Source organism: Astatotilapia calliptera, chromosome 17 (assembly GCF_964374335.1).
Source record: "Astatotilapia calliptera chromosome 17, fAstCal68.1, whole genome shotgun sequence".
Classification (NCBI taxonomy): domain Eukaryota; kingdom Metazoa; phylum Chordata; class Actinopteri; order Cichliformes; family Cichlidae; genus Astatotilapia; species Astatotilapia calliptera.
In genome coordinates, this window is record NC_137438.1 from 15328196 (window position 1) to 15354668 (window position 26473).

Here is a 26473-nt window from a genome sequence, read left to right on the forward strand (position 1 = left end):
ATTTGGTGCCTGTTTGAATTAACCTCATAATGCTATAAACATGAACTAGAAACAAAACTTACTTGATATGTATATTTCACCAAGGTCATTATTTAATCTTCCTGTTTCTAGTTAATTTGCAGAAATTAATAAAGCAAGCACTGGCTCTCAGTCCTGGTTTGACTGGTAGTTATCATGCAGCATGTTATGTCATACCAAACAGCTGTCGGTGCTGTATGTACCAACCGAAGCTGGTAACATGTAGTCACACAGACTCAGGCGAAGGTTAGAAACTTAGTGGAAAACCACCGTATTTGTAACTTGCTCTTCATAGGCTGAGGTAATTTTCCTACTGGCTTTGAAATTCGGCTTCTGAGCTTGCGCAGAGCGCTTTGTCAGCGGCGTATAGAGGACAGAAACGGGCTAACCACTCTTCGAGTAATAAAGGGACGATTAATTATTCGTCAAATCGGCAGGGACGATAAAAAATTGGATTTCCTACATGGATTAGATAATGGCAATGAATAAATGAGGGATATTATTATATGTAACATTAAAGAGCAGTTTATTTACACTAAGTTTTATGTGAATATTTGGTGATATTTTTGTCCTCCCCTGCATGTCGTGTAGGAGTGGGTTTTCCCAGCCGTTGTCTGGCTCTGCCTCCGCCAGCCTCCTCCTGTCAGTGCGTTTCTTAAAATGAAACTAGCGAGACGGTGGCACCTGCGGAGGAGAGGCAGAGGGGGTTGTATGTAGAGCTGGCATCTACCTACCCACCGTTTAAAGGAAGTCTTTATGTGCATATATATGTAGACAGATAGATGCACACACATACATACAGGAGCCTTCATGAAGTTCCTCGAGTTGTTAACAATATTAACATGTCCGAGGGAGCAGTCGCAGCCCGGTGCTTGTTGTATACGTTTCGTCTATTCATTTAATCCTGAAGCAGGAATTCAGATAGAAGACTTAGAAGTAAACAGATAGATTAACATGGAGGCATATGACAGGAGCACACGATGATTGTTTCTTTTTTTCTTTTTTAAGTACGCCGGTCATTTTTACTTTGTTTAATAGCGTTTTTCTAATACAAAGACTGCCTGGTTAAGCTACAAGAAAGCAATGTATAACACAGTCTGGACGACCAAAAAAGCCGGCGAGGAAGGAGACTGGAGGGACGTGATGATGCCCTACTCCACAGAGCTGATATTTTATCTGGAAATGGACCAACCACCAGGTAAGCTTCAAGCCGGTGATAGCGGGGAAATGGTTAGTTGGACTGGAGTTAATTAGCTGGAGTGATGTGTGTTTAGGAGCTGTGTGCTTTGGTGTCTGGTGAAATTTGCAGAGAAGCTTTCAGATTTCACGTTTTGCTCCTGTTCGTACCGGTCACGCAGTTATGGCTTTGTTTTATTAGGGCTTCGCGGGCTTCTGGGCAGTCGTGATGTTTTAGGCACACTCGCTACATTTGTGACAGCGTACATAAACTTAGCGCTGTCTGTAGCTGAGAAGCAGGTAATTCGGGGACGAAGGAAATAAAATGGCAGTTTACAGCAGCAGTGACAGCGCTTTAAACGCCTTGGACTCTTTGTTTCTCGCTGTCCGGTGCACTCGCCACAGCTGATCTTTTGTACATTAAGATACAGATTTGCGTGATGACACAGTAGCTGCAGTCTCACTGTGGAGACAATAAGTCCCGTGTAGTCCGTGCACTGAAGCATCCCCACTTCTTCTCTGCGTCTGATGGCTTTGCAAGAGGCCTATGAGATGATAGAATAGGAGCCAAGGTGACTGTATCTGCTGCTTAACCCATTTTAATTTAACTGTTGGAGAATTTGGCTTATGAGACCACCGGGTAAATGTTGTACAATACCGAGATTTGGTATTATTCCGCACTTGAAGTTTGCATTAAACCATTCCGACTGAATCATTCCAAAATCAGCTGTGCCGTGAGCGGGGAAGGGGGAGAGGGGGGATGGGACAAGCAGGAAACCAAGAAAATGAATAAAACCTGGAATAAAACCGTCCTGAATATCTCCGAATAAAAACGATCTTCACTTGGACACATATAGAAGTCTTTGTGCCCTTTTCTAGCCAACTGTCACCCACAATTGAATAAGTTTCATTCATTCATTCCTCGGCAATTGTGCCAGTGTCATTCGACTCGCTCCTCTTCCTCCCTGCTTTTCTCCCCTCCTCAATGGATCATGGCGCAGATGTGGGACGTTGTGTTGTTTCCAGGAGGCGCTGTTGAATTGCCTTGTAGCTCTTTCGGGGTTTTTTTCCGTCTCCTTTCTTTTCCCTCCATGTATCTATTAAGATGCACTATACTCCGCAGCAACCTCACAGTGCCGTGTTGTGTCTATCTGTAGCATGCTGCAGAGTATTTGGGCTTAGAGCTCACTACCATTTTACCACGGGATGCTTGACTATGCAACATATTTTAAGCTTGTGCTGGGTAAAAGTGTTGTTTCAGCTACGTTTTCTCTTTAGACCTTGTATTTTGAAGTGCAGTCGGTAATCCTTTGTTGCTGCTGCTCAGTGCATTAGGGATGCAGATGCAAAATTCTGGCCATTTAATGGTGATTCACACATTTAACTGGCCACTGGACGGCTTTTATCGTGCCTAGTGCCATTTCTTTAGGGGTTTGTCATGGCACAAAAAATAACAGATTTTTGCTTTGCTCAGCAGACTGTTTCTATCTGACAAAATGTAGTGAACAAGAATGTTTTGGACCATAACAAACATTGTGTTGGCAATGTGAAACCTTCAGAACAGCATTTGTGTATATATGAGTGTTTTTGTAGACTGATTTGGTGTTTATAGAGGACAAATAATCCTCTGTTCCTATGCGAGTAGCTTCGCTGTTTCTGTTGGTTTTAGGTTGTACAGTACTCAGATTCTTACAGCTCTTTTGTCCAAATGAGCACATCCTGTCATTAGCTAAACCTCTAAGTCCACAGATGTTCATTACATGTGTATGTTTATTACACTGGAATTGAAATGTGAACACCTCACTGATATCTACAGTGTGTGAATTCCTGTGTGTGTACAGTGGTACTTGTGGTGTGATTAGCACAGGTGGAGTGTCACTGCCACCCCCAGGGGAGGGCAAGGCCTCCGTATCCACTGGCAACTTGGTGTGTGTGAAGCGACACTCTGTGGATGTGGGGTGAATGATGAGTCTCGTGTTTCAATGGAAAATCACCGGGACATTGTTGCCAAAGGACCATACCAGAGTGCTTTTTGCATGTCTAGGTTCATTTGCAGTACAATGCAGTGTTATACATTCCAGCTCCTCTTTCTTCTCTGTAGTTTTTATTCATGTGTACACAGAATAAAAGAAAAAGACCCCTTTGCCAAGATGACAAATCATTTTTTTCATTCATATTGTTCCTTTTCTTTATTTGTGCAGTCTGGATGCTTCCTTGCACGTGTTAAGAACAAGTTCTTCCTCCCCACTTTTACCAAGTGCTGCACATAGGGGGATTGTCTGATTGTTGTTCTCACTCTGATATTGTGGCCTCTTTACTTCATATAAAGCATAATTAGATTTCTGTCAGCTGGTGCTGTATAAATAAAATTAATTTGTTTTGTGTTGAAATGTGAGTCAGCGGAAAGATGCAAAATTGTTTTTCAAGTAAATAAATTGCAGCGTTGTCATGAAACTAAGCGTCAGTATGAGGACCTGTTCTGTAATAGGACAGAGGTGTCTTCTGCTAATTTTCCACCAGTGTAACTTTCCAGGCATAGCCCAGTAGAATGTGTGGAGATGTAGAATGTCTAGCACCTATGGTTTTGTCTGCATTTTAAGCCTTTTTTGAAACTAATTCTGGTTGGAGAAGCTGGAAGCTCATTCTAGTTCCAGCTTTTCCCTGTAGGAGAAGCTGGAACAAGAATCAGTTTTCAACAAGGCTTGAATTTACTGGAAGGTTGGGTAAGTTTTGTTTTTATTCTTAGTTTAGGGTTAGTGAATGAATATACAAATTCAGTTGGCAGTCACAGTAGAAACTTGTTGATTTAGAGGTGCTGCATTGTTGTGTGTGTGATTGCGTGGTGTGATGGACTTGGTCTACCACAAGCCTACTCAACCTTCCTCCCTGCCTCCCTCATTTCTTTCTTTCTTTGAGCTTTACACGCCTTCCCTCCGGGCTGTCCTCTGATTGGATGAGGGGGCGTGCCCCCGTGCAGGGATTAGCTGGGGCATCTTCTGTCTTTTAGAATGAGCTGTGCTCCCTCTTTTCTTCAGTCTGACGGAGAGGAGAACAGGAGGAGGTGGTGGTAGAGGAGGGAGGAGGGGGAGTGTGTGCAAGTAAGAGAGGAGAGTGAGTGACAGAAAAAAGGGAGGAGGGAAACAGCTGAGAGAACTGGAAACATGCATCTAACAGAGAGTGTGATGGAGAACGGTAAGAGAGGGAATGAGATTTCTTGTTTTCATGTATTTCACTTTTTAGTCTCTTCAGCCTTCTTAGTTTTGCATTTTTAAATGTAACCGTAGCTTTCTTTGTATCCATGTCTACTGATTTGCATTTTTATGCTGCCCTTTCTTTAGTGTTTTTCAGCTTTTCCCCTACACACAGAGCTCCTCCTTCTCTTTTATTGCTCCTGCAGCACCCATAACTTGCAGAGGATGTGAGCGAGCACTGGCATTCATTCATTATTTTGCTCTGTGTGCATTTGTATTTTAAAACTGGGTCACAATCAGTCGTCCAAATGAAAGTCCAACAACAGAATGTCACTTAAAGCAGATTTTTTTTTCTGTGGTTCTTTAAAAAGTTATAATATTTTAATATTTAGAAACAGCTTTATCAAATTTAAATTTCTGTCAATGTGTCAACTTAAATGTTAATCAGCTTTACTACATCAGAAATCTGGATCCTCTTTAGATAGTCTGAAAGACTCCATTCATCTAACAGATGCGTACACTCACACTTACCTCATCCAGATGTAGAGCTGTGAAAATAAAGCAGATTGCTTCAGAACAACACATTCATGCTTCCTGCTTTGAGTTTTTAACTGTAGGCTGTGCATTAATTCCATTGTCGTGTATGAATTCCTGTGTCGGTACACATCTGTCAAACCTCAATTTTGCTGCCCTGTTTCCCTGATCAGCTGGCGTGTGCACTCCTGAACATGCCCCAAGACCCATGTTCTCTGAGTTCTCTTTGTCTCAAGTGAATTTATCATGTGTCTGTCCACTCTGACAGTTATTGTTTAGGAGAGCTGCAGGCTTCTGTCAGCATGTACAATGACAACTGATATGGAAGTGTCTGTGCATATGTGAATGTGTGAGCACTGGTCCTTTGTTTGGTGAGGGGGAGGCTGCACCTACGGTCCCCTTTGTTCACCGTCCCTCTGGCTTCCTCTCAGGGACCTATGCAGTAGTTGTGACTAAGGGCTCAGCAGTTTCTGTTATATTAGTCATATTTTTTTAAGTCGTGTTTTTTGCAGTTTTGAACGTTTTCCAAATATGTCCATGTGGTTAAGACTGTTCTCCGATTAGTATAATTCTTCTTTATTTAGGACATAAGATCACATTTCCCACAAATTCTGATCATTGTCAGAAGGTTTGGATTTTCTACAGGTCTCTGGTCTTAATTTTTCTTATAGAACTTTGCAATCTGGAGCTTGTGTACTGCTTATTTTCTGTTGTGTCCATTGTCCTAAGAAACTACCAGATACAGTATTGGAGTAATGAGAGACTTAAAGGTGCAGAAATTGTTTTAGTCATTAATTTGGTAGAAATGCATTTTGTAGTTGGTGTATTAAGACAGAAATTCGATTATCTCATTGTAACTTCAGTGTTTGAGGTGTTCAAGTAACATATGAAAAGTGGACACATGTAATGAAGTCAAGAAAAGACTAATTTTATTGGTAATGAGATTGCCTAACTGCAGCTGTGGTGATCCTTCTGTGCTTTTTACACGCTACCCTCTGTGTGGTCCACAACTGCAAGCACACATAGACTCTGATTTTCATGCTTTTTAAAATCAGTTACTTTTTTCTGTTTTTGCGATCTATTTCACTTGTGCATGTGTTTTTCAATGTAAACATAACATGAATTTCCACCCCATCTATCCTTGGAAGTGCACACGTGTAGCATTAGTCTGTAAAGTGCTGACTGAGGGGAACAGTGCAGCTGCAGGACGACAGTTTTGGCAACACTAACCGACTGCCATGGTGACATGAGAGAGAGGAGGGAGAAGAGTTGAATAGTCAGTGAGAAGGGAACAAAGAACAGGAGAGGAAGAGAGGCTACCAGTCTCTATTTAAGTGGTCTTACAATAAAGAGTGAAGAAAAAGTTTGTAGGATGTAAACTGTTCCTACTTTTTTTTTGTTCTTTGAAATGTAGTGTGTTAGTTTATTGGCATCCAAGCATTTGCATAGATAAGCACAAGCTGTCACTTCCCCTCTTTTGCCCCCCCCACACACACACTTTGTAGTGAATTCTCACTACTATCATGTGACAATTAAAATATAACTCCAAAGTATTGTTTTCATTGTTTCATTGGTGGCTGTGGCTTTTTTTTTTTTGTACTTGTCAGTTAGATATACTAGCATGTCTGTAATTAGCATCAAATCAATTATTGTGCATTTTGCTTGCTCTGCTCCCCCCAGTGGGCAAATGTTGTAGGTTTAAGTCGTCATAGCACTGGGAAAAATGTCTTCTGTTTTTCCATAGAAGATATGAATTAAACACATTAGTCACCCTCAACCTAGTGGTGAGTGATATCATTTTGAGGGTATATCACAATATTTCAAGAAAATTTGTGATGAACAATAGTTCTAATAATATTGGAAAAAATGCTGAACAACGATTGTTGCAGCATTTATAAGCCCAAGTAAATTCAGAACATACCCAATGGTTCTTTTCCAGTGAGCTGCTGTCATTGATGTAATACCTAATTTGAAGTGTGATTGTAGTCCTGCAATGTTCCAGCAGCAACCTTATTGTGGAATAGTAGTGACACAGCACCAGTCGAACCTAAGGACAAAAGTTACCTATGTAGTATTTAGCATAAACATTTTAACTATAGATTGCTTAAAAATAACAGAAATAACTTAACAATGTAACTATTTGCTGCTGTGAGTGTTAGCATTCAACGGACAGTGAGTGGTGATGTGCACGTGCACACAGAAGTCCAGGTTTTATTCAGCCCTTCCTCACATTCAAGCGTCTGTTTCTGCTGTCTGTGCGTGCGTGTCTTGTGGTAATTTGTGAGGCCACAGTGTTCCCAAATGCTGCTGACTCTGGCACGTGAGCACTCTGCAGGAGGAGCCCACTCCATTTCAGTACATTCATCAGGTTACTTTGTTTTTAAATGACACCTCCCACATCAGTACTCTGTTGAGAGCGAGAGAGAGATATTACACTGCTGGTCCTTAAATTGTGTCCAGATGTGCTTGGATACTTGCAAACTTTTGCATGTGTTTGTTTGTTTTTCGTATTATGTGTCATAGTCAGGTTAACTCTGTTTAGCATGCAGCATGGCACCAAACAGGTCTTTACAATATGCGCTGGTTTATAACATCAGTGTTCAAAAACCAAAAGCTCTGAAACTACCATCAATCCCGTTTGACTGACTGGTCAGTGTGTGAGCAGACTGTCATACTGTTTTACTTGACTTGACATGCAAGGTGAAATGTTTTCTCTATAATACATTTTTTCACACTTAGCAATCAAATATAGATTTGAATCCCAGTCTTGCATAGAAGTTGCATGTTAGCGCCACAAGTTGCAACGCAGAAGTTGAAACAGACTCAGTAATGTTAACCTTTATTTCATGCATTCAGTCTTTGTTTATTTTTTTGTTAGACTGCATAGTATTTCACAAAATCAGTTAAATATATTGACTTTTCTTCAGTTTGTATTTCCATTTGATACTTAAATTTGTTTAATGACTAAACCTTGTGAAACATTATAGATTGATCCCGTTGACCAAAGGCACTCCTGTTATGTTAGTTTTACTCAAACTGAACTAAGCTCTTTAAGTGACGTAAAAGTGAACATTTATGAGGGTGGCTGTAGCTCCTGAGGTAGAGCAGGCCATCTACTGATCGAAAGGTTGGTGATTCGATCCCTGGCTCCCCCAGTCTGCATATGTTGGGCAAGACACTAACCCCAAGTTGGTCTCCAATGCATCCATCAGAGTATGAATGTGTGTGAATGGGTGATTGTGACATGTTGTATAAAAGGCTTTGAGAGCTCTGGGAAAGTAGAAAAGTAAAAAATGTATAAGAATCGGTCCATTTATAAAGAAGCACTTAATAACAAGACAACAACCTATTTTTATAGCAAAACCTTTAAGTTATGGGTTTATACAGCTTGATTTTCATAACCGTCGAAAACCAAAACACAATGGGAAGAATGCAAGTCAGAGTTTCTGTTAGAGTTCTCAGTCAAATTTAACACTCTGATGATGCAATGACAATGGCTACAAACAAACGAGCGGAAGGACCAGAGTTCCCCATTACAAACCTAACAGGAGAATGAATTTAATGACAGGAGAAGATATGAAAACATGAGGATTTCCACATTTAACAAACCTCAGCATTCCTGCTGAGCCCCGGGAACACTCACGTGAAAGTTGACCTGCGTGTGTGGTTTCTGACATAAGGCATAATTACTATGATATATGGGCGCTTCACTTGTGATTAATAACCATACAGTCACCAGCTGCACTGCTACAGTGTTTATGTGGTGTGGTTATGAGTACAGTTCCTGTGCATCATCTGCATAAAAAGAATGTGTACATATTAAGGATTTAATCAAAAATTCAATGCGAATCTGGTGACTTTTGAACGTGGAGATGTAGGAATTTCAAATTGATACCATTGGTGGATCTTCTACAAATATCAGCTGATTTTGAATCTCACAGGTCAAGTTTTTGGAAAATCTTATGAATGCAATAACTCGAACACAGTGATGTCAGATTTTGAAATTGATACAATAGGTGTGTCTACTAGGGCTACGTTCACACTGCAGGTCTTAATGCTCAATTCTGATTTTTGGATCAAATCCGATTTTTCTGTCTGCTTGTTCACACTACAAATAAAATGTGACAGTAAACGCGCTCTAGTGTGAACGCTCAAACGGCCCGCATGCGCAAAAGAAGACGTCACACACAACGCGCTCTGTTTAGACCCAGACCAAACAGTATTGTTTGACTGATGGTTTCCCAATTTTGCTTTAAGTTATAAAGTTATTTTGTTATTTACTTATGGCCTAATAATTATCCTTATTGCTGTTTAAGAGAGGAGCGGTGCTTCAAAGGATAGTTGGAAATGTCTGTCAGAATCTGCAGATTATACAGTACAAATAAAATGTTCACGTTTCTCCAACGTTACACTAACATCTACACTGGATGGCCAGGAAGGGTTCATGATGTCTTCTCCGGCGCTGATAATTGGCATCTGTCTTGTGTCAGTGACATAGAAGACGGATTTAATGCGACATGATCGTTCAAACAGCAGTCGCTTTCTAAAATATCAGATATGTATCGGATCCAGTACCACATACGAAAGTGACCCAGATCGGATTTGAAAATATCAGATTTGTGCCGTTCACACTGTCATACCATGATCGGATATGGGTCGCATAGGGTCAAAAAAAGTTGGATTTGATGCGATTTCACCTGCAGTGTGAACGTAGCCTAGGAGGCTGCGAGGTACCATACATTTTTGTATATGGTTGTGCAAAGTAGTATTTCTAAATGATAAAGTGATCAACACTCTGTCTGCAGCTGTAGACTGATGGTTGAACTTTGCTGCAGGGCTGAGGGCAAGTTATACTGTATGCAAATATCATGTACATATGAACTGTTATACACACAGTAATTGTAATACTTGTTTGTTTTGTTTTTTTTCCTAGCCCTTCCTCCAAAGCCAACCAAGCCTCAGCAGCCCTCCTCGGTCGCAATGGCAGGGGGCAGCAGCAATGTCGCCAAGGATGGAGGAGCGGGAGGCTCCTTACAAGAGGCCGAATGGTACTGGGGTGACATATCCAGGTAGCAAACACTGTGTTACTGACAGAAAAATCAGTGAGAGCTTAACAGTGACATTGTTAGGTTACATGAAATGCAGATGTGGGAGGCTTGGCCCCTCCCCCAGCAACACAAGACCTGCACTGACAGAAACTAAAGGCGTGTTCTATGTGCAGACATGGTCAGCACATTTTAGACATCTTAAAAAAGCAAATATGGGTATTATCAGTGCTTTACCTGTTGTCAGACCACAAAATAATAGGAGTTATAGTTGGTCAGTTGTCTGACATTGATGTTTGTGTGGTTCTAAGCTACCAACATGTTAAAGAGTCTCAAAATGACCAGTAACACTTATTATTCATTAGGGTAAATATTATATTTGTCATTGTTGTCTGGTGGCTTTGAAATTAGCATTTCCTGTTTAGCATGTTGTTTAGCATCAATTGAATCTTAACTCAGAGTATCAGGTTATTATTCTTTGTTAGATATCACAGCACTGTCTGTCCATCTATGCTGCAGGAGAACTTTGACAGTGAGCTTAAAGTCTATAGCAACAGTAGGGGTAGGGCTCCAGCAGTTAAAGACTGCAGGATAGAGTAGTTTTTTTATATGCTTTATGTTATACACCATCATATTAGTAAACTATATAGTGTAATTCTATGTTTCTTTGGTTTGCTTGTTAGTTTGTTTTGTATGTCAATATATTTTGAAACTTCGATATACTCTAACCTCCAGAGATAACTGACAAGTTTATTTCTCAGCTCAGTAAATTGTCTTTACTGTTAAGGTCACTGCTTTACTTTAAGTGCAGGTTAGCTGTTCCACAAACAGTGATAACCACACCTACAGTGCAGACAGTCAGTCTGCCACTCACGTACTTATCCTCAGCTGAGACACTGCTGGCTAGGATCACCCCTCCCTGCACTGCTAATTGACGGATTGTTTACTTTGAGGTGTGTGGTTATAAAGAAAGTTCTACTCGCCTGCCACTGATGATTGAAGGCAGACTTTTCCAAATGAACACCATCTGTGCATGGATCACTCAACCAAGTCAAACACCCTTTTTTTCCTTCCTCTGTTTCTCTTTTCTATTTTGTCTTCAGGGAGGAGGTGAATGATAAGCTCAGAGACATGCCTGATGGGACTTTCCTGGTTCGGGACGCGTCTACTAAGATGCAAGGCGACTACACGCTAACGCTAAGGTAAGGCCACTGCACACAGACGTTTATGTCTATATCAGAGCATCTGAATGATGTGTTTTAAACCACACAAGGATTTCTACAAACTTGAGAGTAGTGCAGCACTTCTGATCCACTTTAATGCTGTTATCCTTTAGTTAACTGCAAGAATGTAGACTTGAGATGGTTCCTATAAGTGCTTTGTAGATAATAAAGAATAATAGAGCGTTGCCTGCCTTCTGGACATATTTTAAACTTGTATTGCCATAGTCGGAGCATGCTGATGTTATTATTATTTTGTTTTTTGTTGTTTTTTAGCATTGCATAGTAATAGTGGACAATTTTAGGTTTGGGGTTTTTTTGTGGGGGGGGTTGGTCATACACTGTTCAAAAAATGAAAGGAACACTCTTTAATCAGAGTATAAGGTCAAGGCAGTTAAGCTTCTGGGAAATTGATTTGGTCATTTAAGTAGCAGAGGGGGTTGTTTGTCAATTTCAGCTGCGTTGATTTGAATGAAATTAACTACAGGGGCACTAGAGAGGCAACAATGAGGAAATGCCCAAAAAGAAGAATGGTTTTATAGGCATATTTTCCCACCTCATCTTTTCTAATCATTGTTTTTGTTTGGCTAGTGTCAGTGTGACTACTGGTAGCACGAGATGATACCAAGTCCCCTATAGAGGGTTAGGGTTAGAGTCCAACTCCTCCAGGATGACACATCATTGTGTACAATTGCTAGGTTTGCGGCCTCTCCCAACATCTTAAGAGCATGGAGGACATTAGTGTGAATGTCTCTGGCCAAACAATCAGAAATGGACTTCACTGCTTGGCACTGTGGAGTCTGAGCTGGGCTTTTCATAGATAAGAGCAGGTTCACCCTGAGTGACTGTAACATCAGCATGACTAGTTTAGTGGTGGGTCAGTGATGGTCTGAAGAGCCAAACCTAAGGAGAGATTGACAGACCTTCACTGGGTGGGCAACAGCACACTGAGTGCCGTTTGGCATCAGGATGAAATCCTCGGACCGCTTGTCCAAGCCCCCAGGACCCTGTGCTGGTGCAGTGGGTCCTGGGACCCTCCTGGTGCTGGACAACACCCAGCCTCATGTGGCAAGAGCTTGGTGGCAATTCCTGAAGGATATCATTCAATTCAGTTTTAGTTATATAGGACGAAACCACAACAGTAGCCACCTGAAGTCATTTTATAGGATGAAGGAATTGATGCCATAGTCATGCTAGCCTGACCTAAATCCAGCGTGGCTGGGTTTCACCTCAGACTGTCCAGGAGCTTAATGATGCCCTGCTCCAGATCTAGGAGGAGAGTTCCCATCCAACACCATCTGTCAACTCATTTCGGAGCATGCCCTGATGTTATCAGGCATGCATACAAGCACGTGGAAGCCATAAAAACTGGGTATCATTTTTAGTTGCTGCAAAAAAGCTGACTGCGTTATTTTGTTACTTTCATCCTCTGAAAGCTGAGAATTTTCATTTTCATCAAAGTGCATGGTATCCTTTTGTTCCCAGCAGATTACCCAGCCTATAACAGAATAGAAATTAGCGTAATTTTTTTTTCCCCCCACTGAGCTCTGATGTGTGTTTTGATGGAATAGAATACATGCTTAAAACGAATTCTCTTCTACCTCTGTGTATTTTTTGTTTTGTTTTGTTTCACTGTGTGTCCCTTGATAACTCGGACTGAATGTAATCTTAATAACTAGTTCATCTTTTGACTTTCAGACAGAAATGAATAAAACCTATTAATGATGTCAACTGACAGCAGAACAATTCATTACACTAGCATAGGATAAGTATGTTTGTTTAGGAAATACATTTTTAACTTGAATTATTTAGTATAATTCTCTGTTTAGACTTTGTTTGATTATTTCTTTTCAAACCTGGTGACATATTTTAGCCTTGTGTTTCAGTTCCACCTTCTTTCTGCTTTTACCATCAGCTGAACTTTAACATTTCAGGGTAATGGTCAATAATAAGAGTTCTAAAATGGACTCTTCTGAAGTGTGTTTTTTTTTTGTTTGTTTGTTTGTTTTTGTTTGGGTTTTTTTTTGTTAGGGGCAGGGTGGCAGGAAATATGAAGCCATTCTCTGATGCATAGTTTAGCAAAGAGTGTTTGGTGGCTAAGATGTGATTTTTTTTTTTTTTTTTTTTTTTTCTTCTTCTTCTTCATTAACCTGACACGGGCAGGTCAGGAAAAACCAAAGATCCCGCCTTGGAGTCATACCATGCCCAGGTGTTATAGAAGCTATGGTGTATAAATATTTGTACGCCACATCTTCAAATGTTTGAAGGCGTGTATATAAATTGACAACCTGTCTGTTTTAGAATGCATTGCCTGTCTCTTTAAGCCTTTGTTTGTTATTCTGTTATTCAGGAAAGGGGGCAATAACAAGCTGATAAAGATCTACCACAGAGATGGGAAGTACGGCTTCTCTGACCCCCTGACTTTCAGCTCAGTGGTGGAGCTCATCAGCCATTACAGACATGAGTCACTGGCTCAATACAACACCAAGCTAGATGTCAAGCTCATGTACCCCATCTCCCGCTTCCAGCAGGTAAACTCCCTCCTCATAATCTTTAAACAGTATCCTCTTGAACACCACCAACAATCTTCCCTCTATACCCAATGACTTGCTCTTAGTGTTTCCACTTTAAACTGCAGCAGCAGCTACATGATACCTGCACGCTGAAATGTTGCCCTTTCGGCCGGCTCCTATGACATACTCAATTGCACGCACCAGTGATGAAAGGGCAGGTTTAGCCAGTCATTACTCAGAACTATGCAAGATTAGCCAGAATGCCCACCTGGGCTTACACCTGGGGCATTGTGGGTGGTTTATTAACGAGCCTGTTCAGGAGTCACCCTCAGTAAGGAGAACGGGGGTAATGGGAATAAGTGTGTGTGCGTGCATTTTTGTTTTTCCTTTTGGCCTTTTATTACAAATGGCTTTTGATTTTACTCTCCAGCTTTTTCCTTGTCAGTTTCTGAAAGTCACTCTGTCTCTAATGCTCCTTTCTCCGACTGACTCTCAGGACCAGCTGGTGAAGGAGGACAACATCGATGCAGTGGGGAAGAAGTTGCAGGAATACCACAATCAGTACCAGGAGAAAAGCAAAGAATATGACAGACTATATGAAGAGTATACCAAGACATCACAGGTATATTCATACTCTAGTCTAACAAATGCATTGCTTTTTTTGCATGTCTGTTTTTTGTTTGTTTGTTTGTTTTTTGGGGCTTTTTTTGTGTGTCAACTATTCATCTTGTCCTGCAGGAGATCCAGATGAAGCGAACAGCTATTGAAGCCTTCAATGAAACCATCAAGATTTTCGAGGAGCAATGCCACACGCAGGAGCGCTACAGCAAGGACTACATTGAGCGTTTTAGGCGTGAGAGCAATGATAAAGAGATTGAGCGCATCATGATGAACTATGAAAAGCTTAAATCTCGCCTCGGAGAGATCCACGACAGCAAGGTGCGGCTGGAGCAGGACCTAAAGACGCAAGCCATGGACAACCGGGAGACAGACAAAAAGATGAACAGCCTAAAGCCTGATCTCATACAGCTCCGCAAAATCAGGGATCAGTATCTAGTGTAAGCATACAAAGACGAGAGAAAAACATGAGCAATGGCATTAGTACAGAAAGCAGGTCAAAGCAGGTCAGCATTAAAAACCTACTGACCTGGAACAGGATCCTGTTTTCATGTGTTTATATTGTTCATGCTGTACATCTGTGGGGTAGCTACACACACTTGAAAGTCAAATGGGGAGTTATTAGATGTGGTCAAAAAAACTCAAACATCAGTGGAATCATTTCCGATGAAATAATTGTTTTTTTTATTGATTGTCATATGGACATCAAAGAAAATCTGACTCATCATAGTTCTAGAGCCAAAAGCACATCAAGTGGCTCAATCAGAAACTTGCTTTAGTTTAGGGAAGGTCCAGTTCAACTCGATATCAGAGCGCCTGCTTTATTTCCAGGAACAAGTTAAGCAGTTTCTCAGCAGAACATCCCAAATTATTCTGTGAGGACATTTGCCAATTTCAGTCTTGTGCCGGTTCACTCTAACATAAACAAATTTCAAAGTTTCAAACCGATTCCTAGCAGTAACAATGCTTCTCTCTCTCTCTACTTCTCTTTAGCTGGCTCAATCATAAAGGAGTTCGTCAGAAACGAATTAATGATTGGCTGGGAATCAAGAATGAGAACACAGACGAGTGAGTCTCTACTTGCTTTGCTGCAACCCAAACACTGTTACTTTACTTACTTAGAGCAACTGTTAATTTAAAGAGCAGAATATATTATTTCTTTGGTGCAATTTCTCAATGTATTGCATATGTATGTGGTTGCAGAGGTTACTTTGTGAGTGAGGAAGATGAGAACTTGCCTCACTATGATGAGAAGAACTGGTTTGTGGGGGATCTGAACAGGACACAGGCAGAGGAGCTGCTCCTGGGGAAGCCAGATGGAGCTTTTCTTATCCGAGAAAGCAGCAAAAAAGGGTGCTATGCCTGCTCTGTAGTGTGAGTACATGCAACACATGACTGAAGTGATGTGCGTCTTACTTTACATACCCATACTTTATGAAGTCAAGAGTGACATTTTTGTCCTCCTTGTTTGTACACAAGGACAAAATGTTGGGACACCTTTCAAAATATTGCACATTGAGATGAACACCAGTGCCAACAACAACATTAGGCATTTGTATTATATACATAAAAAGTTGTTAAAATAGAATCGAAGTTACAAAAAAGCTACAACTTTTAATTGTATTTACTCTCAGGCTTTTCAATAGCACCATGCTTTTGCAGTACATCTTTAAGCCACGAAATATTTGAAAGCTTCAGAAAAGAAGCTGATTATTTTATTGAAGATGATGGTAGGGCTTTTTTAAGTCTGCAGCACACTGTGATTCACAGTGTGCGTTTGAGGGAACCGAAAAAACATTTTTGGACACACAACTGTGGTAGAGGTGGGCGATATGAGGAAAATGTAATGCACAATATTTTTTAGCTATATTGCGATACACGATATACATTGTGATATGTCTTGACCCCCATTGGTACTGTGGGCAAAGTGTGCCGCGTAGAAAATCTTCCAGTTCAGACAGGGGATTAATGATGCATTCACAGCATGTGGGAGGGGAAAAAAACTCAGTGATTTACATGCTGATTGCTTTCTATTTCCATGGCAACCTATAGTCAATGGTTACAATAAAGCCACTTATGTGTCCATGTCTATATATTTAGACTGAACCCAATAACATGGTAGCTTTGTAAAAGCCAGTTTAAAAGCATGCTATAACAAGATGATAGAAGAGCCAGAGGCAGGAGGATGTTAAAGTACAAAATGTGTTTTAAAATGCAGAGATTTGATCTTCTAAAGTAGTGTTGTTGTTAGCTGTTGTCTTCCCCCAACCCAAACTTTGGTTAGACACTGAGTGAACCCTGAGAGCAGGAAGGTTTGATTCCAAAATGTTTATTTTTCTTAATGTCAGTATTGAATAAGATGCTTCCTCTTGGGAAGTAGTAGTTTGAGAGAATTAATGAAAAAGGTCATTTTTTCACAGAACCAACAAGTTCACTGACTCAAAACTCTTAAATCACTACACTAAATTAACATTTGAAAAAATACTGAATGTAACCAAAATAATAAAACTGATATGATTTCCATTATTTATTTATTTTTTTTTTTTATCCCTGGGAGTTTACTTTAGTAGTAGAACAAAGCTAGCTGGAAGAAACTGGAAATGCAGAAAGAAAGCATTGAATGACAAATTTTTAACCTTAAAACAGTCTTAACTAAAGTACCTCTCCTGTGTGTCTCCTAAGTGTGGAAGGGGAGGTGAAGCACTGTGTCATCTACAGTACACCACGTGGCTTTGGCTTTGCTGAGCCATACAACCTCTACAGCAGCCTGAAGGACCTGGTGCTCCACTACCACCAGACTTCCCTGGTGCAGCACAATGACTCACTCAATGTGCGCCTTGCCTACCCTGTCTACGCACAGATGCCCTCTGGACGAAGATGAACCCCAACCAACGATGCTAAACAACTACCCCCAGAAGGACAACACATTTTACCGTCTTCAGGATAAAGGAGAAAAGGGGGTGTTATGAAGCTTAATGGGTGGTGGTGGTATTGGTTGAATTACAAAACAACCCTGTGTCCAGACCTGATGAACATCGATACAATTTTAACATTTGCTGCAACACACACATCAGCCACCTTGGAGTTATATATTTTTACAAGAACAATTTTGGAGGGCATTCTTTCTAAAGACTGCTTGATTTGCACAAGGAAGTTTTAAATGTTTGTGAATGTGAAAACAAAAGTGACCGAAGGAAGGAAATGGAGTAGGAGACGTCAGAGTTTCAGGTTGATCCCGCTGCTACCTAAACTCCAGCTCAGACTTTATACCAGAAACTCTAAAGTACAAGAATGACAACAAAACATTCCCATCAGACTTTTTCTGTGTTCCCATCATTTTTTCCTCCCTTTTCTTTTCATCAGATGGTGTAACTTTGAAATATATTTTTGGAGATTTTTTTTTTTTTTTTTTTTTTTTAAGAGGTTTCCTTTTTGTTTTCACTTACTTTGAAATGATGTCAAGTGTCTGTTCTCTGTCCCTCGCCATACAAAAATATAAAACGATGTAGCATAAAAGACAAAGCACTAGGTGCTATAGAGAGAGTAGACTGCTGCTGCTGAGGGATCTGGGGGGAGGGAGGTGCACAAGTGACACAGAAGTTTTTTGTTTTTTGTCTCAAAGACTGAAGCCTTGCTTGTATAAACTAATTATTTTGTTTTTATTATTGTTTTTTTTAACATTGCTTTTTATTATAGTCCTGTGAAAAAGTATTTGTACCACCCTTTTTCTTGGGGGGGACACAACATGTCACACGTCACACTTAAATGTTTCAGATTATCAAACAAATATTACTAAATATCCAAGTAAGTGCAAAATGAAGTTCATTTATTAAAGGAAAAAAACAATTATAACCTACACGTCTCTATGTAAAAGAGAAAAGGAATTGCCCTCCACCCTTGATAATTCATGAGTTTACTGCCAGATATGGAAGTTGTGAATTAAAGTATATTAGAAAAAATAAAAGCGAAACTTCATGCTACAATCTAAAGAAACTTGAACAGATGAAAAACAAAGTCATTGACGTCTGTCTGTCTGGAAAGGGCTACAAAGATATTTCTATGGGAATCCAGCGAACCATGGTGAAAGGTTGGAATAGTGAACCTTCTCATGAGTAGCCATCCTGCCAAAATTACTCCAAGAGCACATCAACGACTTATTCAGGGGTTCATAAAAGAACTGCATGTAAACAACTACAGACGTCACTTGCCTCAGTTCAGGTCAGCATGCATGATTCACCAATAAGACAGGGCAAAAATGGCATCTATGGGCACGATCCAGGCCAGGAAGGTTTGGATAGCTGCTTTTTGTCCTTAAAAATTGAAATATTTTAGAACCTGCATTTTGTATTTCCTCAGGCTGTCCTTATCTAAGATTAAAACTCGAGGCTCTGAAACATGAAAGCGTGACAAATGTGTTTTTGAAAGAAGAAAAAAATCAGGAATGGGAAGAATACTTTTTCACACCACAGTATGTGTAAATGGTAACAAATCACAACCAGAGACCAAAGTTGGTGTGAAGGGGGAGGATAAAGCATCTGTTGGGTTTTTCTTTCTTTATTTAATTTTCCCATCTTTGGTGAATGCAAATGGGTGAAGATAAGCAATGATGTGTTTAAGGCCACACATAAAAATGAGTTTCAGGCCGTGTGCTTTAGCGACAAATATACTTCTTTTTTTTTTTTTTTTATAAACCAAAGGGTACATGAACCCCACAACCTTCAAAGCACTCAAACAAGCTCCATTTGTAATCTCAGCGCTTACAAAATTTTGGCTGTGTACGCCAAAGTGGATGAGTCAAAGGAGGTGTAATTAGCAGCTAAAGCTACATGGCATCTTTTGGCTAATTTCAAAACCCCCAAAATTTCTTTCTCCTCCTGAGACAAACTGACAGCTGAAATTAATGGGAACATTTTTGCTTAGTTTCCTCCAAGCTCTTTCTTTTTTTTTCATGCATCAGTATAAAGGTTAACCGAAATCATCTGGCCTAGCTGCTTACAAACTGTGATAATGGTGACACTAAATCCACAGCACATTAGTGTGAATTTACCCTATGCAAAAATGATTTCATTTGCATTACCTGTCATAAATTTGTGCCAATTTGCTTCTTTGATTTTATCTTTCTATATAATTGGGACGTGAAAATTTCACTTTGAATTTGGTCTGAAGAAAACATAAGGCACATTAAGGTAAACTGGTAAAGGGTTCCTTTTCCAGCCTTTGAAAGGCTAAGCTTGGTGAAAAATGTTGCCATAAAAGCCGAAACCCATTTTATGTGTGGTTTAAACAAAGAAAAGAGCTAATGCAATGTGACTGCAGGCTGAAAAACTGGGGTGTTTTTGTTTGAACGCCTTCAGAAAAAATAAGCTTTTACTAAATGTTTATGTATAAGGAGCACAGGCACACAAAGTCCATGTCCTGAGCTGAAGATACAGGCTTTAGAAGAAAATCTGAAAACTTGAAAGAACGTGCAATCTTGCTTTGTGTTTAATGTAGTTCAGCAGTTAGTGTGAGATGCACTAAAGTTGGAGATAATCACAGTTAAGCTGTTGGAGTGAAATTCCCTTTCTGTCTGATTGCTGATAGTGTTTGGCTTTTATTTGAACCCAAACGACATGCTCTCTGCGTGACTTTCTAACCAGTGGATCCATTTTCTGTCAACGACTCGATAAAAAGAAAAATATCTTCAAACACTGAGAGCTACAATACACGACCAAGTTAGATTCTATTCCCCCCAGAAAATGAATACACAGCACAGTAAAGCATCTTCTCATAGTGATCAAGTTGACTTATCGCTGCCTGACTGATAATATGGAGCTTTTAAAAGGTCGTAATGAAATCAAAGGTTATGAGAATGCTTAAGAAAAAGCAGAGATGTGATTCTCAACTCACTCTAATCCTCGTCTTAAAACTAATCACACTGGTTAGGCATTAGCCTTTTTTTTTAAACTGGAAAGAGCATCTAATAATAAAAAAAAAAGTTAGATAAAGCACCCCTCTCTCTTATTGTCATCTTTAAGATTTTCCCAGTTTTGATAAGCTTGGCCACAAACGCACAGAGAGAAAGTGTCCAGTTTTAGAAAGAGTGCTATTGTTTGGAAAGTGCAAAGGAATCATTGTGAAGAAATCATAAAGCCTTGTTTGTGCCCACTGTGTGTTTATCTCCAGTCATCTCTATGTCTTCTACAACCTATTGGAGTCTGCTCACTGTTATCTACCATAACCCTCCCTCCATTACAGCCCACTAGTCTGCTGACAATAGGTAGATGAACTGGGAGAAGTGAGGTTTGTGGAGCTGAAAGCCATGGGTAGTGAAAGTTTCTCTTTCTTCTTTGTAAACTACAGGATGAATCGGTGTGGCAGTATTAAATCTAAATTGACCTGTTCTAAGGCTTATCAAGAAGGTGTAAACCTGCTTCAGTAAATCTCTTAAGACTGCAAGTCTGTTTAGTTTCCACACAAATTCACAAGTAGTCCTAATAGAATAAAATGGAAGTGTATATAGAACTCACTTCTCTAGACCTGTAGAAGTGTAGCTCAAAAGTTACACAAAAACTGGCTCAACTGCTAAATCGTATGTCATGTCTGACAGACCACTTCAAAAAATTGGTGCCAAATTTACTTGATCTATCAGCCCGAGTTTTCCAGTTCAGTTAAGAATAGCAGCCATAAGTAGAAACCCAACGTAACTTTTGCAGCATGAAGAATTTAGGGAGATTAGCTGTGTCCTGTTTCAGGGGCTTCTTGTAATATACAAGTTTTAAGACACTGCTGCAGTGGGAAGGAGTTTCTCAGGCTTATATGTGCGTTTCTGTAGATCTTTGGATTGTTGGGCTTCCAGTTCTATTGCAAACTATGTATTTTGCAGTTTTGCAACTGTATCAATTTAATGAGATTTTAGATTTTTTTTAATTTTATTTTTTTGCATCTTATTGTTTTTGTTTGGTATCAGTGTTTTTGTTTACTGTCCGTAAGTATACACAAGCTAATTTTCTAATCTTATTATGGCCATATTGTGAGAATTTACAATGACACTGTGGTGAATCATCTGCAAATGCTTTTTTGCAGAGGTGCAGGTTTAGCCTTCCCTTTTTCAAATGAGCCTCTGAACTGGACACGGCCTCAGAGCTTTGCTTTCTTGGATTAAGTCACAGGTTATCTTTGCTTTTTCATGGGGTTTGTCAGTATAATCTTGAATGTACAGCGAGGTTGGTCCAGTGTGTTTTTTTAATCCCGAAGCACCTCAGTCACGTTTATCTAAAATCAACACATACTATTGCTAACTCTCAAGGTGCTATCGGGAATGCAGGCCCATTTAATTCGGACGACTTTTTTGATCATAGTTTCTGGTCATTAACCCTCAGGTCTTTTTTCCAAGTTTACCGTAGAAGCTACCACACAACAAAGCCAGCGTTTTGAGGGGAAAAAATCAGGTTAAATCAGGGTTTTTGTGCATGGATACTTCAGTCACTCATCAATTAATGTAGGCCCATGACATTGACTTTTTAAAATGTCCTACCTTTAACAGTCTTGTACGTCATCGGTTCCCATAATTAGATGCAGCATCGTCACCAAATGGATGTCATGGTCTTTCTTTCCCCTCAGTCAACATACGGTCTAGGTTTTTGTTTCTTTAGTTTTTTTCCCTGTTACCAGACTTTTGTGTTTTGCATAGGGAACTCAAACATCCCTAAGTCTATTACTTGAACTGTATTGCATTGCTCACTGTTGAATGTCTTTATATAAAATGATACATTTATTAAAGAAAAAATTTAAAAAGCAAATAGTTCCCTTTTGTTTTCTGGTGAGCAGGGATGAGGTTTGTAGTGTATGTACAGTATTTGTTACAGGCAAATGTAGAGCTACTTTGGGAGGGAAGAAGGTGCCATTTGAAACTTTTCTCAGATGTGTTTCGATTGTCACATAGGGCTTGACTGAAATTGCACACATTTACTGGTGATGTCTGCGTATGCATCCAGAGTCACATTTACAGAGCTGTCATATATATGATATATCTTTATATGTATATAGAGCTTAAAGGAGTTACAGTTTGAAGGGTTGTTTTAGTTGCCCCCCCCCCACCCTTCAAAACACATTAACGCCAAAGATTTAAGTTCTTGATGTTTGTTGATGATTGGAAAATGAATGTTTCAGTAATAGAAACAATTTTTTACGTCCATTGAAATGATGGTATCACGACTCACAAAATAAAATCATAGTGTGAATGACCATCCCATACTGCTTGGTGAGATTGTTGGATTGTCCATCAGTTCAGTTCTTGTGAGTCGAAACGTGTCTTTTTGTTTGTTTGTTTGTTTTTGTGGCATATCAGGAAAGATCCATCTTTAGTCCATGTTCATTGATCTTCCGATTGTAAATGAATCAAAATTATTGTCATCTGTGTTTGCCAGTTTATGAAGTTCAGTCTTGTTTGAAGTTTTTTTTCTTTCTTTATTTGGAAAGTGTCCTGCAGAAATCCAGAACAAATGTTCCTAATGAAACACAAGAAATTGATCCCAAAAAGACCGAACTCATGAAATTTACTTTTTAGCACTACAAGCATTTGACTTAACTTAAGAGTGGGATGTCTTGTCTCGCTATAACCCCTCCCCTGGCCACCGTCCAGATGTCTTTTTTTTTTTTAAACATCACAAATAATTAAATTATTTCTGCAGGATTGTTCTCACTTTTTGTATCACTAAACAATTACATGCAATATTCCCTTTTTTGTCAGTCAGGGGTTCACGATGGAAGGAAATGTATTTGTGCAGTTACAGACCCAAAATACAGGCCTTTCTGTACACCTGGGGTTACAGTGACATCAGTTATGAGGGTTAATGGGACAAACCAAATATTGTCAAGTTTACTTTTAATGACTGTTTGGTTGAGTTTACTTCAGAAAACTCAGCATCAACTTATACAGCTCCAGGGAACAGATTTTAAGATCACCTCTCAGAAAATGAAGGTACATTTTGATTCTAACAAAGGTGCAGGCTCAGTAACAAAAAGGAACAATAACTCCACTGTTACCTTTTTCTGAGTGTTTATACTCACTATCATTGCAGGACTGTTAAAATAGCAACTGTCTATTATTCCTCTACTACTATTATTAATACCACTAGTACTGCTACTACTCATCCTTAAGCAGTTCTGCAAAGTTTTATTTGCAGCCAGGTTTTAATATGTTTTGTTCTTACAGAGGAGTTGTGTTGTCTTCTGACGAATGCTTATCTGATCACAGCGCCCAGCACAGCTTTGGGGAGTATCAGTTTCTTTAAAAAGAAAAAAAAAACTTGAAAAAAAACTTTTAAAAAAATCCGTTTTCAAAAAAGGTTATACAACATCCCCTCCTCCCTTCTATGCCTTTTACCCCTTTTTGGCATACGTACAGATCCAGCATGCATATTTGGTACTATTGACTGTTTTCTCTTGTGTGTAAAAGAAAAATGGTTTAAAAAGATGTCTTTAAAATCGAATGTTATTTGTCTGTTTATGGTGTATTGAGATCTGAATTTAATATAGCAAATTTAACATCACTGCTTACAGCTGTAACAAGTTATAGTCCTTTTGTGTTGGTTGTTTAATGGTATAACAAAACTGAGAAAGAGAACCAAAAATGTATGCCAACCATTGGTACATCACATGAATAAATAATAAGCTTTGAGTATTTTCAGTCCAAATTACAGCATTAACTATAGCCCAGTGTTCTTTTACAATAAATGATCAAAGATTTAAAACATCCAGTATGTGTCATTCATAAGAATTTTGCACAATAAACAATAAAAGAAAAAATGACAAAGTGCTGATTTACATAACATCAGAGAACCACAAACTTGTACCTTGACTGAATGAAATCTCTCCCATTCAGTATTTTCGGTTGACTCAAGCTGGTCTCTTTCTCAGCGTTACCCTCAGCCATACCTGCTTTTGGCTTCTCTTGGTATTCTCTTTGAAATGGTTTTTGGTCCTTCACCATTACACTACTTTCTTGTGTCCGTTGGAAGAGTTTGTTGAGTTGTTTATGAGCCGTTTGTTTTATGAGCAAAACCCACGTATGATTATCAGTGGAGTTACAACATATTTGATTCTCTTGCAGAATAAAGGAAATATTTTGTTCACTTACAAATATGTGATTGTCTTTTTTGTAAATGCTTCCATCTCAGGGTGTACTCTCACTAGGTGGTTTGTAATGTGCCTGCGCATACCCCAAAATTCATTTGATTAGTGTGATCACTACATGCCATATCTAGTTCAGTTTGACCCTTGCACATAACACGTGCAATGCGGCCAGTGTCATTGCTAGTCATGGATTTGCAACCCTTACTCAATAATAGCTACCTCTGTAAAAGTTGTTTTAAGTAATTAAGACGGAGACACCTTTCCTAATATATCATCCAGATGATACCGCAGCCACCCGAGCCGGGTTGCCTAACAGTTCATATTGGCTTCATCAGGTCATGGCATCCAGTTCGCACTGGAACAGTTTACAGTCAAGTGTGAAGTGGCAGGAATGAGAATCAGCACCTCAAAGTCTCAGCCGGAAAAGGGTGGAGTGCCCACTCTGGGTCGGGGACAAGTTGCTACTCCCAAGTGGAGGAGTTCCCAGGAGCAGGACACTGACAGATGGATTAGGACTGCAGCTGCAGTTATGTTTTTGCACAGTTTATGTTTTGGTAAAAGGGGACCTGAGCATAAAAGTGAAGCTCTCAGTTTACCATGTGATCTACGTCCCTTCCCTCACCTATGGTCATGAGCTCTGGGTAGTCATCAAAAGAACAGGTTCACAGCAGACATGAGCTTTCTCAGAAGGGTGGCTTGCCTCTCCCTTCAAGATAGGGTGAGGGGCTCAGAGTAAAGCCGCTACTCCTCCGCATCAAAAGGAGCCACTTGAGGTGGTTTGGGCATCTGACAGGATGCCTTCAGGATGAGGTAGTCCGGGCATGTCCCACCAGAAGGAGGCACAGGTCGTGCTGGAGAAATTATAACTCCCTGCTGGCCAGAGAACACCTTGGTGTTCCCCCAGAAAAGCTGGAGGAGGTTGTCTAGGGAGGAGGTCTGCGCTTCTCTCCTAAGGCTGCTGCCCCTGCAACCTCGCCTCAGAGAAGCTAAATAAAATAAATGGATGGATGCCATGTTGCTCCTCTGCCTAGGAAACCTACTCTGAAAAAGGACTAAACCTTCTCCAGCTTAAAAACTAATCAGTTACCGTTCTTTCCATAACTTTACACAGTATATCTTGGCCTGTAAGACCATGCAAGCAATCCAGCCTCCTCTGATTTTAGTGCTTTAATGAGTATTGCTTGCTTCTATGAACTGCGGAGAAATCTCTCTTTCCATATATTATTCATAAAAACCAATATTTAGTCCAACACTGGTTCAATTATAATCTCTTCAGATAATAATTATTAATGCCATGTTTTCCAGGGGCTGGCTTCCTTGCTTTTTTAAATAGCCCTTTTCATTTCTTCTAGCGATATTATAGTTTATATATGTGTTCTCTTAGTGTTTCTTTTCTTTTTCTTAGTTATTCCTCACCCATGTTACCACCTCTGAGAGCAGATTTAAATTTATTGTTAAATAGTTTTGTACCCCCTAAGTATGGAATTGTGTGGACTGCAACAAAGACTCTCTGACACCAGCTGGTGTTGGTTCTGCCCAGCAAAATAAACTTGCACACAGTGTTGAGGGTTCCCAGTTCTTTAATTACCATTTAGCCTTTCCAGCCTGTAACTGCCAGTGGTCTCTCATAGCTGAAGATGCACGCTCACTCACAGCGTGGACCTTCTCTCTTTTCCCAGCATGCTACTTAAATAGGGGAGGCATGAAAAGATTGTGGCTGCCAGTCGGGCCTGAACCCAGTGGACCACTCCTCCCCTGCAGTTCCACTACAGACCGGACTCCCCCCCCCCCCCCCCCCCCCCACACACACACACACACACCCCACACACACACACACACGCACACAGAGACTATTGACTTGCTCAATATCCAGCAGCTTTTTTATTTTGATCGGGTCTGAATTTTCATTGCCTAGGAACTCAAAATCTTAAGCCAAGGTTCTTCAATGACTCGTTAGCAGATCTTTAAATACATCATTACATCTTTTAAATGCCTGTAAATTTGCAATCAAACTTTTGTATTCCATTGCAACAGGTAAAACA

General features: G+C 39.9%; 1 protein-coding gene across 2 annotated transcripts; it reads left to right on the top strand.

Annotated features, from left to right (window-relative positions):
• The first annotated feature begins 657 nt into the window (after nt 1-657).
• Nucleotides 658-22096, top strand: LOC113009053 (phosphatidylinositol 3-kinase regulatory subunit gamma). Of its 2 annotated transcripts, none has more exons than XM_026147117.2 (9): nt 658-1216; nt 9853-9988; nt 11068-11166; nt 13535-13715; nt 14194-14319; nt 14436-14755; nt 15309-15383; nt 15519-15689; nt 16998-22096. In XM_026147117.2, the coding sequence occupies exons 1-9, from the start codon at nt 1102-1104 to the stop codon at nt 17194-17196; spliced, it is 1422 nt and encodes a 473-aa protein (XP_026002902.2). In that variant the 5' UTR covers nt 658-1101; the 3' UTR covers nt 17197-22096. The 2 variants fall into 2 exon arrangements, with proteins under 2 accessions (XP_026002902.2, XP_026002903.2); XM_026147118.2 differs by lacking the exon at nt 658-1216 and adding an exon at nt 4228-4386.
• Nucleotides 22097-26473: the final 4377 nt, after the last annotated feature.

Coding starts and splice junctions, on each gene's coding strand:
- LOC113009053 (XM_026147117.2), top strand. CDS start 1,102: ATGTATAACACAGTCTGGACGACCAAAAAAGCCGGCGAGGAAGGAGAC. Junction 11,167..13,534: donor GACTACACGCTAACGCTAAG/GTAAGGCCACTG, acceptor TCTGTTATTCAG/GAAAGGGGGCAATAACAAGC. Junction 15,690..16,997: donor TGCTATGCCTGCTCTGTAGT/GTGAGTACATGC, acceptor GTGTCTCCTAAG/TGTGGAAGGGGAGGTGAAGC.